This window comes from Schistocerca serialis, chromosome 1 (genome assembly GCF_023864345.2).
Source record: "Schistocerca serialis cubense isolate TAMUIC-IGC-003099 chromosome 1, iqSchSeri2.2, whole genome shotgun sequence".
Taxonomy (NCBI): Eukaryota; Metazoa; Arthropoda; class Insecta; order Orthoptera; family Acrididae; genus Schistocerca; species Schistocerca serialis.
Window position 1 is genome coordinate 907,215,026 of NC_064638.1, and position 12,241 is coordinate 907,227,266.

General features: G+C 36.8%; 1 protein-coding gene across 1 annotated transcript in view; it reads left to right on the forward strand.

Moving 5' to 3' along the window:
* LOC126411932 (protein sidekick) overlaps positions 1-12,241 on the forward strand; it is a 644,689-nt gene that overhangs the window by 543,561 nt on the left and 88,887 nt on the right. The window contains exon 17 of the mRNA XM_050081403.1: positions 6,020-6,214. Within this exon, the coding sequence (XP_049937360.1) occupies positions 6,020-6,214 (195 nt within the window). The remainder of the gene's footprint in view (positions 1-6,019; positions 6,215-12,241) is intronic.

Genomic DNA, 12,241 nt, shown 5'->3' on the forward strand with positions numbered 1-12,241 from the left:
ACACCTGAGTCGCTTTGCTCAACGCTCTGGCTAGAGTCGAGACGGTGGGGTGAGCGTTGAGCGGGCGAGTTCCGAGGGTGGGGGGAGTGGTGAACTCACCCGCTCCGAAACAAATCTTCCGTTCCCTTGCGAGCAGGTTGTTGCAAGTAGTTCCTATGTTATCCGCTAGGTGGCTCTCTGTCCTGTTGCTTGCATCAACTGCCCAGAGGGCAGGACGTGCGACTAAAACGATCGCCGACAGAGTGCGATGCGAAGTTAAGCTGCGCCAGACACTGCGCGCGGCAGACGACACACATGGACGGCACGGCATATGTGAAACACAAAATCCAATGGGGCACTGCACAATGCAGGCAGCCAAGGTAGAAGCAGGGCAGAGGCCGGCGCTGGCTGTGTTGTGTGGCGTCCAGTGTGCTCTGACCAGCAAAGGCCCCGCTGATATGCTCCGTCTCTCTCTCTCTCTCTCTCTCTCTCTCTCTCTCTGCTGTGAGAAACGTTTGGAGCTACCGTTCTTTTTTTCTGAATCACTGATTGTTCACTCCTTTGAAAGATTCAACTCTATGAATTAGTTCAAGAGCGCATCCCCCATCTCTAGTTAAAAGTACTGCAAGATCCTCAGAATCAAAGTCCTTAGACAAATTTAGAAAAGTCCCAGTGACTTTGTTTCCTTTATACAGTCTGTTTAGCAGTTCATGGAAGAACTGCTGTTAGGATGGATTAGCCTTTCCAGCACTCGTGCCATGCTGTGAGTTTTTTAGTAGGTTGTATTTACAGAAGAAATATCCCATCTGGACTTGCCAGTCACTGAGGTCAATAAAATTGGCCTGTAATTATTTACATCAGTGGTTGCTCCCTTTTTATGTACTGACCATATTTCACTGATTTTTTAAAAGACTAAACTGCCCCTTGACTGTATAGTACTGTGTTTTGCTTCATACTATCTAGATTTCGGCTTTTATGCCATTATCAAATACAGTGCTGAAAGTTAGACTACTGGACTGGTTTACCAAATATGATGTGTTAATGGTCTAAGAACTTGTAGCATTTACTCGCTAATGGCACAAAAGCTGAAATCTAAATAGTACAGAAGAAAAATACAGTAATATACAGTCAAACAAAGATTTATTATTTCAAAAAATACTACATGACTGGTTTAGCTCCATGAAAAACTTATATCTCAGTGAACTGTAAAAGGCCAGAAAAAGTCCCTGAGTGGCTAGCCAACTAAACTGAGTTAGTGATTTTATTAAATCATTTGTGCATTCTCTAAATAATGTAGGTGATATGTCATCCCATCCACAATATGCTTTAATTTTGAGTTCTGAAATGTTATGTATTACATATACATTCATATACAACACAATGCCTCTGAACAGCAACAAAATTGTGAAAAAAACTGCCTAACAGTTGCACAACCAGAACTAATACACGCAAGGGAAACCATTTTCAAAACAAGTCACATTGCCAAAATAGATAGAATACGCAAAATAGAAATAAGAAAAATCAGAATGTGCATTTACAAAATTGCCAAGAAAACAGATACTGCTGACTATCTCCTAAAGGAAGAGGCTACAAGGAAATGCAACCTCTAATAAGCATCATCAGGAGGAAACTCATTTCATTTTTGGGCATGTAATTAGTACACCAGAAAATAAAATCTCCAGGAGAATAATTAAGAAATTTTGGAACAGTCAGTAGACATTAGCTCAGCTACAGGAACCAAGGAAGGTGTGTGGGAACACAAGTTACAACTGAAGGTTTAAAAAACAAAACAAAACAAAATTGAGAAACTCGAAAACAAATAAACTGGACCAGTGGTATTCAACCTGGTCCCTACCGCCCACTAGTGGGGTGTTCCATCTTCCCAGCTTTTGTGATGATTGGTAGGTCATAGGGGTTTACAAAACATTTTCATTACATTTTCATAAAATTATGACAGAAAGTGTTTGTTAAGTAATTATGTTTTATTATTGCTTTAACTTCCTGTAACTCTGATTTATAAATTTTGTAAATTAAAATTACTTACTTGCTTTGTAAATCACTTTTACCATGGAACCTGTGGACAGTTAGAAAATTTTACTACTAACAGTGATACAAAGGTGGACAGTAAGTAAAAAAAGTTGAGTACCCCTGACAAAGGTGGACAGTAGGTAAAAAAAGTTGACTACCCCTGAACTATACTACAAACCAAAGTCAGGCAATGGAAAGCTTAATTTCAGATGATTTGAGAAAATGAAGAGGTAGCCTATTTTATAAAATTGTTTAAACTGGTTCAATAAGGCCATAAATTGTATGAGTGTGTGTGTGTGTGTGTGTGTGTGTGTGTGTACTCTTGCACAAAAAAGATTTATTTGAAGCTTGATGTTGAAGTAGAATAAAACAATTGGATTGCACACACTAATTAATATTTATTGATAGAAGAAACTGTGTACATCATTAAAGCAGAGAAAAACTAAACTTCTGTTTAAGAGAACAAAGGCTTGTTGATTCTTCATTGTCTTTTTAAACATTGCCAAATATAATCCAGTCACATCACATAGACACATAGAAGAGTGGGGAGTAGGAAAGTCAAATGGAACAAGAATGGTGGTAGTAACCTTTTCATCACACTCACATTTTGGTGAACTCATTTTGAGATTGGTTGGGTGGTGGGGGGAGGACTGTAACATAATGACCAAGGAACATTTAACCATAGGCTAACATAGTTTAGAATTTTATCAGCAAATTACAACAACTAAGTTGTAATTTCATAAATAGATGATGTGTGCACTTGCTATTGTGCTAAGCCACACATTTCACTTACAGCTGTAGAAGTAAATACTTTTACTATATGTCAATGTTATTGACTGTTTTGTGTGATAGAGCAGTATCAGTTGGCTGTACAACACACCAATAGTTGATTCCCTTTTGGCAAAGTAATTTTTTAAAAAAGTCATAGTTTCTTGTAATTGTCGTAATTTAACATGTCCGAGAATATTTTGTTTCATTTGTTATTTATTTATTTTCTGTAGTTTCTGCTACAACGTCGAGACACAGAATGTCAATAATGGGAGTAATTGATTGGTAGCTTATTCAGAAAGACTGTAGTCATTGCTGGCATACTGAACCAACTATGATACCCTCTAGCAGGGTTCTGTCACTGTAATGTTACTGTAACATTTATGTAAGGATGGAAAATTTCAAGTACATTGTGTCCATTTGCATGTTCAGCTATTTGTGGGTTGTTAGCTGTGTCGAGAACATGGGACCAAATCAGCAAACATTTTTGTGAGATTTTGTTATTGCCAGAAACAACATGGGTGTTATTAATCCTGAACATTGATTTAATCTACACCTGACTGATTTCAGTAGCTCATATTGAAGCATTTATTCCTTTACATTTGTAGATATTTACCGTCCAGTTTAATTTGTTATTCCTTATCTACCCTGTGGATTCATTAAAATTTATAATTGCAACCTAAATTTCATCTTCATCAAATTATTAGGATCAATGCCTGTTGCTTAGCAGCCAGTTTTACTCTCAGTTGTTCCGTTTGACCAACAGATACTAACGTGCTGTGCTTCATTCAGATGTATTACTAGGACTTTTATGTGTGGAATTACTTGTTTACACATCTAGTTCTATAGGACCAAACTGATGAGCAAATCTCCAAGGTCTTGGAATGTGTCTGTACAAGAAGTTACAACATAAAAGTAATAACAGATAAAATAAAATGTTTATGAAAAAAAGAAGTCAAGCCTAAGTTTCAGTAAACACAATCAACAATATAATATAGGAATCAGCTTAATTTTTCAAGGGACTCCTTAGCAGAATAGAGGGACTGACTGATTACTGCTAAGATTTTTGAATTCTAATGATAGTTTATTGAACATGGATGCAGCAATATACTGCACACATTTCTGCACAAGAGTTAAGGAAGTACAGCCCAAATGCAGATTGGATTTCTGCCTGGTATTAACTGAGTGAAAGCTGCTGACTGTTGGGAATAAGCAAATATTGTTAACAAGAAACAACAGTAAAGAATATATATATGTATTGAGAGGCCAATGTCAGAATACCCAGACTAGTGAGCAGGGGTCGGCAAGAGGTTCGCGAACTTAAACCGCTTATTGCCTGAACTTCCTGTTTCCGAGCTAAAAGTATCCTTTTAGAATGGGAAGAGTTACCCTAAAATATAATACCAAATGACATTAAGCAAATAAAAATAAGCAAAGTAGACTAATTTTCATGTCGAGCGATCACTTACTTCAAATACCGTTTGAATAGTAAGAATGGCAGCATTAAGTCTTTGAACAAGATCGTGAGTGTGGACTTTCCATGACAGTTTACCATCTATCTGAACACCAAGAAATTTAAACTCTTCAGTTTCAGTAATCATAACTCATTTTGTGAAATTAAAATATCTTGTTTTGTTGAATTGTGTGTTAGAAACTGTAAAAACTGAGTCTTATTGTCATTTAGTATTCGTTTATTTTTTACAAGCCATGAACTTACGTCATGAACTGCACTATTTGAAGCAGAGCCAGTGTTGCACACAGCATCCTTTACTACCAAGCTAGTGTCATCAGCAAACAGAATATTTTGGAATTACTTGTAATACTATAGGGAATATCATGTGTATAAATAAGGAACAGGAGCCTTAGTGTTCGAAAACTTTTGTTTCATCCATCCAGTACGTCACAGAGAAAAGAGAATATAGCATTTTCAGTTGTTAAACGACTTCTAAAGCTGAACTGTACATTTGATAGCAAATTATGTGATATAAAATGATCAAGTATCCTTACATACACAGCCTTTTCAATAACTTTAGCAAACATTGATGACATAGAAATGGGTCTAAAATTTTCTAAATTATCCCTTTTTCTCTTTTTATAAAGCAGCTTTACTACTGAGTACCTCATTCGTTCAGGAAACTGACCATTCTTAAAGGAAAAATTACAAACATGGCTAAGTACAGGGTTAACATGTGCAGCACAGTACTTTAATATTCTGTTAGGCAATCCATCATATCCATGAGAGTCCTTAGTCCTCAGTGATTTAATTGCTGACTCAATCTCCCCTTTGTCAGTATCACAGAGGAATATTTCAGACATCAGTCTCGGAAAGGCATTTTCCAACAGAGTTGTATGATTCCCTATAGAAACTAAGTTTTTATTTAATTCACCAGCAATTCTCAGAAAATGATTGTTAAATACCGTGCATATATCCAACTTATCAGTAACAGAAATATTTTTACTATGAACTGAATTTATATTGTTGACCTTGTGCTGCTGACCAGACACTACCTCACAACTGACCATATGGTTTTCATTTTATCCTGTTAATTAGCTGTTCCATTTGTGTCCCACATTCTCTTTGCCTCCCTAATAACATTTTTAAGCACCTTACAATACTGTTTGAAATGGGCTACTGTAGCTTGATTGTAACTACTTCTAACATTTTGATATAATTCCCACTTTATTCTACATGATATCCTGATCCCACTAGTCAGCCACCCAGGTTGCCTTTTACTGCTAGTACACCGTTTAGAACATTTTAATGGAAAGCAACTCTCAAAGAGCATGAGGAATGTGTTAAGGAAAGCATTATGTTTGTCATCTATCTTATCGGCACTATAAACATCCTGCCACTCTTGTTCCTTAACGAGGTTTAAAAAACTCTCTATTGCCAGTGGATTAGCTTTCCTACATAGTTTGTAATATATGTGACATTTGTTTGAGTACAGAAGCCTTTTAATGTAAAAATTTGTGCATCATGATCTGAAAGGTCATTCACCCATTTATTAACAGAATGCCCATCTAGTAACGAATTGCTACATTTTCTCTTGTGACTACATTTTCTCTTGTATTTTCTGTTTCATGGCCCTCTTTTTTTGTAACAATATGTGCATACAAATATAGGAAATGTATTTGGGCTCCTTAATGTTAGCTCGTATTATATGATTGTACTCACCTTTTTGAGTAAAGTATTAGCCATTCACAGCTGAAAATGTTAAAGTAAAACAAAGCTTTCTTTTTTCAGGGAGTCCCTCAGAAAATGGAGATGAAGCAGTAACTATAAGAGTCTTACCAAGTTTACTTGACCCTCTTGAAGAGCAAAGTGCAGTTATCAAAGAACTCGAGAAATACACTTTGTATAATATCACTGTATTGTGTTTCACAGATCCTGGAGATGGGAAAAGAAGTGACCCAGTTGAAGTCAGAACTAAAGAAGATGGTTAGTCATGTTTATATTGTTCTGTATATTCACTATGTAACTGTTTTAAGATAGAAGGCTTGGAAAAAATGTTTGATAACTGATCAAAATTTTTGTTGGCATTAGTGAGGCATTTATGCTTTGTGCTGCTTTTAATATTGGGATGTAAAATTAAAATAAGTGTATTTTCTGTTTCATGGGAAAGATCAAAGGTATAGAATTCAGTTTCTGTATTGTAGATATCTTTTTGGTTATTAGAATATTAATTCATATTAATTCCGTATGAATTACATATAAAAATAAAGATGAGGTGACTTACCGAACGAAAGCGCTGGCAGGTTGATAGGCACACAAACAAACACAAACATACACACAAAATTCTAGCTTTCGCAACCAATGGTTGCCTCATTGGGAAAGAGGGAAGGAGAGGGAAAGATGAAAGGATGTGGGTTTTAAGGGAGAGGGAAAGGTGAACTGGAAAGTAAGTGGAGGTCTGGAATGAAAAAAAGGCGAAAAGGTGTTGGTTACAGCTGGGCTATGTTGGACTCGGGTTGGTAGACAACGATGTGCATAAAGGTTAGGTGGTTGTGTTGCCGCCAAAACACGTTAAAGGACGGAGAAATTCGGGAAAATTTCGAAAGAACTGCGTGTAGTATATTAAAAGGAGTGGTTTTGTGGTGACAGATTATGAAAATGAGGCTAACAATTGTCTGACGAAGAAATAATGACGTTAAAACCTGTGGGAAGCGGTTAAAAATTATAAGTGATGTGGGAAAAACGGAAATGGAAATAAAGCGAAAGTTATTAGAACTGGCCGAAATGGTTGTTTAAAAGGTGAAAGGAACTGTTTGTGAACTAGAAACGGTGGATATTATAGCGGCGGTAGTGCTGAAAGCGGCAAAAAAAAATTTTTTTTTTGTTATGGTTTGGAAGTGGGTTACGTATTATAGAGTATATATAGGCGGGATAAAATAGTATAGCAGATTACGGTAAAAAGGAGAAGGTGAATACAAAGTGAAACTACTGGCAAAAACAGAAAGAGGAAAATAAGACGACAGAAAAGATTTCAAAATGCAACAGTGACAATAACAAACGTAATTGTTGGATTCAAATTAATGATATCAATATAATAGAGGGAAACATTCCACGTGGGAAAAATTACATATAAAAATAAAGATGAGGTGACTTACCGAACGAAAGCGCTGGCAGGTCGATAGACACACAAACAAACACAAACATACACACAAAATTCTAGCTTTCGCTTTTCCTGATGAGGCAACCGTTGGTTGCGAAAGCTAGAATTTTGTGTGTATGTTTGTGTTTGTTTGTGTGTCTATCGACCTGCCAGCACTTTCGTTCGGTAAGTCACCTCATCTTTATTTTTATATGTAATTTTTCCCACGTGGAATGTTTCCCTCTATTATATTAATTCCGTATGAATATACACAATAATATTTATGAGTGTGTCTTTCTGTGCAGGAACAAAGCACCTCGATTTTTAGAGGCAAAGGGGTGTGGATTGTTATGGCACAGATTTTACAATTCTATTGAGGTGCAAAAAATTTATGTTGCATATTTTATTCTTCTTTTTTCTCTTCTACTTCTTCTTCCTGAAACATTTCTGCTTATGCAGGTCATTCACGAAGCATCTTCCAATCTTTTTTCTCACATAGTCTATCAGTCAATGTTTCCTGCCATTTTAATTCTCTCCAGTTCATATCATCCTCCACCTGGTCTCTTCATGTTGTTCATGGTGTTCCACTTGGTCTTATGCCATATATAAAATGGTATATATTTACATAAAATTTAAAATGTGTGTTGAAGTGTAATTTGGGTATAAGTGAAAAAAGTGAAATTGTTTTGATTTTGAAATTTACAATTTTACTGTAAACTAGACATCACTACACTGCCATCTTTATTGATTCACTCCTTTTTTTCCTTCCTAGACGTGGCTGTTGTGCCCATAATCTACTCGATCTTTTCATTCTTGCACTTTTTTTTAGCCAAAACTATTCACTTCTCTCTCTCTCTCTGTCTCTTACTGCTATTTGGAGTAGTCATATGCCTAATATCATCAGGAGTGCCTCAGTTGATGTAGTTCTATACACACTTGTGATGTACAGAATTCTGCTTTGTTGGGCTTTACAAAGGACTGTAATGTCTCTACTTTTTTGGCTTTGTAGATGCATATACTCATCCATAGACCATAACAGAAGAGTATCTTATGATATGCTTGTATAAAACTTATAGGTGGCTGGAAATTTCTTTGGTCAACTGATGCTATTTTGTTGAGAACTTTTAATGCTACTTTGGCAAATGACTTCCACATATGTGTGAAAGTTCTGCTTCTTGTTACTATTTATTCTCAAATGTATATGTACTTCTTTTAGTTGATTGTTTATTCATGATGTGGTGTTCCTCACTCTCAATAGTGTTCCTTCTGGCAACATTTAAATCAATGTGTCTGCTACTATTGTTAATTTATTATGTAGACACCAATCACTTAGTGTTACTCTGTGAACTGGTTTATTGAGACCAGGGGAAACAGTGACCATATTAAACAAAATTGTGGAGCAGTCACAAGTCACACATAATTTCCTTTATTACTGTTTTCACTTTCCAGATCAGAGTGTCTTCAGAAATTTAGCAGCCAATGGCCACATTTTAAATGTATCTAGCTGCGTAGAGTACCAACGTCAGATACGTTTGATGTTGGCACTATACGCTGTCAGATATAGTGAATGTGTGGCTGCTGGCTACTAAATTTCTAAAGATACTCATATCTGATGAATGAGACTGGTAATAAAAACTATATTTGACTTGTGGCTGCTGAACAATTTTATCTTTATGTAAGAACTAGTCTGTTGCTCTCTTCTTATTTCATCCTCGTGCGGGCAGCTGTTATTATTTGCCATACGTCTGCTCCAGTAAGGTAAACAGGGCACAGCACCACAAATTATGAAATGGGCTGTCTACGTCGATCATTATTCACATGACATATCACTGAGATGACAAAAGTCATACGATACCCCCCAATATCGTGTAGATCATGCTTTTGCCCACTGTAGTGCAGCAGCTCAACATGACATGGACTCAACAAGTTGTTGGAAGTCTCCTGCAGAAATACTGAGTCGTGCTGCCTCTGTAGCCATCCATATTTGCAAATGTGGTGACAATGTAGGATTTTCTACACAAACTGAGCTCTCGATTATGTCACATAAATGTTCGATGGGATCCTTGTCAGGTGATCTGGTTTGTCAGATAATTTGCTCAAATTTTTTATAATGTTTGCCAAACCAATCACGAACAGTTGCAGCCCAGTGACATCGCACATTGTCAGTCATAAAAGTTTGTTTGACTGCAAATGGTCCCTAAGTAGCCAAACATAACCATTTCCAGTCAGTGATAGGTGCAGTTGGACTAGAGGACTCAGTCCATTCCGTGTAAACACCGCCCACACCATTGTGGACCCACCACCAGCTTGCACAGTGCTTGGCTGACAACCAGGGTCCATCTCTTCGTGGGGTGCATCACTGTCGACACTACTATTAGCTCTTACCAACTGAAATTAGAAATTGTCTCACCAGACCAAAGTTTTCCAGTCATCTAGGTTCCAACTGATATGATCATGAGGCCAGGAGACAGCTGCAGGTGATGTGCTGTTAGCAAAGGCACTTGCATTAGTAGTCTGTTGCAATTGGCCGTTAATGCCAAATTTCGTCAAGTGAAAACCATCTGCCACTGCATTATCCATGGTGAGGTGTAATGCCTCAAGTTTGGTATTCTAGGCACACTCTTGACACTGTGAATCTTGGAATATTGAATTGTGTAACGATTTCCGAAATGAAATATCCCATGCGTCTAGCTCCAACCTCCATTCTGCATTCAAAGTTTGTTAATTCCCATCGTGCCTATGATCACATCAGAAACTTTTTCACATGAGTCACTGGAATAAAAATGACACCTCTGCCAGTGCACTGCTGTTTTTTATACCTTGTGTACATGATACTATTGCCACCTGTATATGTGTATATCGCTATCCCGTGACTTTTGTCACCTCAGTGTATGCCACCTGAGTTATTAACAATATGCAATGTTGTCTCACTCCATCTGGAAACTCTGATATGATCATCATGCAGAGGTCTCTTTCCTACTAGTTTTCTTTGATTCCCTGGACACCTGCATAGGAGTTTTCCCATATTTTAGCTATAATATGTATTAAGCAAATAAGTGTGTAGCAGTTAGGCTGTCTTGGGTCTTTCATTAGTGTAATGATATTCATTGTTTGCCAAGTTCTGGTCATCTGTTTCTGCAGAAGACATTTATTAAATAACATTGTCATATGCACTATTTCTGCCACAGTTCTATCTGGCTTGCATTGTTTTCTCTATCTCTCCCCCTCTCCCTCTCTCTCTCTTCCTCTTCCTCTTCCACTCTCCCTCCTGTTATCTTTATTATTTATTGCATGCTATTAGACATGTTGCTTGCTGTCACACTGTACACTTGTGACACACTCAGCCAATTCTGAATTTGGGTAGGAGAGAGAGTGCTATTTGCACCATTGTTTCCTTTCATTGTAGCTGCTTCCAGAAACTTCACTGCTTTTTTCTAGTATAATTCTCTTTATTATCCTTTTTTTTCCTTCTCAGTATTGCTATTTTGTGTATTGCCTGTCTCACTTTTGTTTTGCATGCCTTTATCTTTCCTTATCCTGCTCTTCAAATTTGAGCTGATAGTCTTGGTTCTTTCTGTCTGCATCCCTTCTCCCTTTTGGTGGGGCAATCCCCCCCCCCCCTCAAAAGTGATTAGTAAGGGACGTTTGAGAAACTGGGAGAATAAAACATCTTCAAACATGCTAACAGACTGGTGCCACATATTGTATTTTATTATCTTGAGTTTTTGGGAATGTCTCTTTAGTCTCAACAACTTACTGAAGAAATGAGTCAAGTGAAAGTTGAGAGAATAGATGTATATGTCCACATACTGTGCATTACAGATATAGTTTTTTTTGTCTGTTTGATATCTAAACCATATAATTTTATCCTTATTTATGAGATGTTGGCAAGCTTAAGCCAGAAAATAATACGTATTATATGGGCTCTGTGTAACTAAAGGTTCCTCTGTATGTAATGACTGTGTGTATTTATATTCTCTACTAGCCATTGATCACATGAATTGGAATGGGTTTTACACTAATATACCATACCAGTCACTATGTGAATTACTGTTCACATTGTATGTACAAATAATTTATCCTATATTAATCTGTTGTACAGAATTGTAATCATAATCCTAAAATTCAATTTCTGCTATACTTGCATACAAGAATTTTCTTAAACTGTAAAATGGATTGTTTATTAACCATTTATACAGCTTACTTTCAAATTTATTGAAAGGTGTATTGATTGCGGACTGTGGCAGTTTATTAAAAAATTTTAAACAGTTCACTTTGTGAGAGTTGCCTTTTTTTGTCAGCTGATGCCTAGGATTGTCAATACACTTCTTGATTCTGGTGTCATGACAGCGTATGTTCTCTATGGTGTAAACTCTTCTATGTTTTTTTCACGTGTATCAATAATGCATGGGTATAAAGATTTATCACTGTCATCAATTTGGTCTTAACAAGTAAATGGTGGCAGTGTCCCTTGAATCAACCTCTTATTCGTAGAACCTTTTCCTGAATCAGTAATACATCACTGATATGAGTTGAGTGACCTCATAACAATAGTGCATGAGATATGTGAGAATGGAAAAGTCCAAAGCAAGCTATCCTAAGATATTCATGTCTTAAATGGGGTTGCCATTTACTTTGGAATCAGTGTCTATTCCGATCAGTTTTACAGATTTTACTTCAATGTCTTTGGCTAGTCCCAACAGCAGGAGCTGAGTTTCCTCAGGATTGCACAGTAGGTTAATAGATGAAAACCAGTTAAGTGTTAAGGAGAGTGTCGTGTGATTTCTGTCGTAACCTCAATGTGTCTTGATATGTGATGATTAAAGTTGTGTCATCCAGATAACAGACTGAAACCCAACATAATGTGACAAATC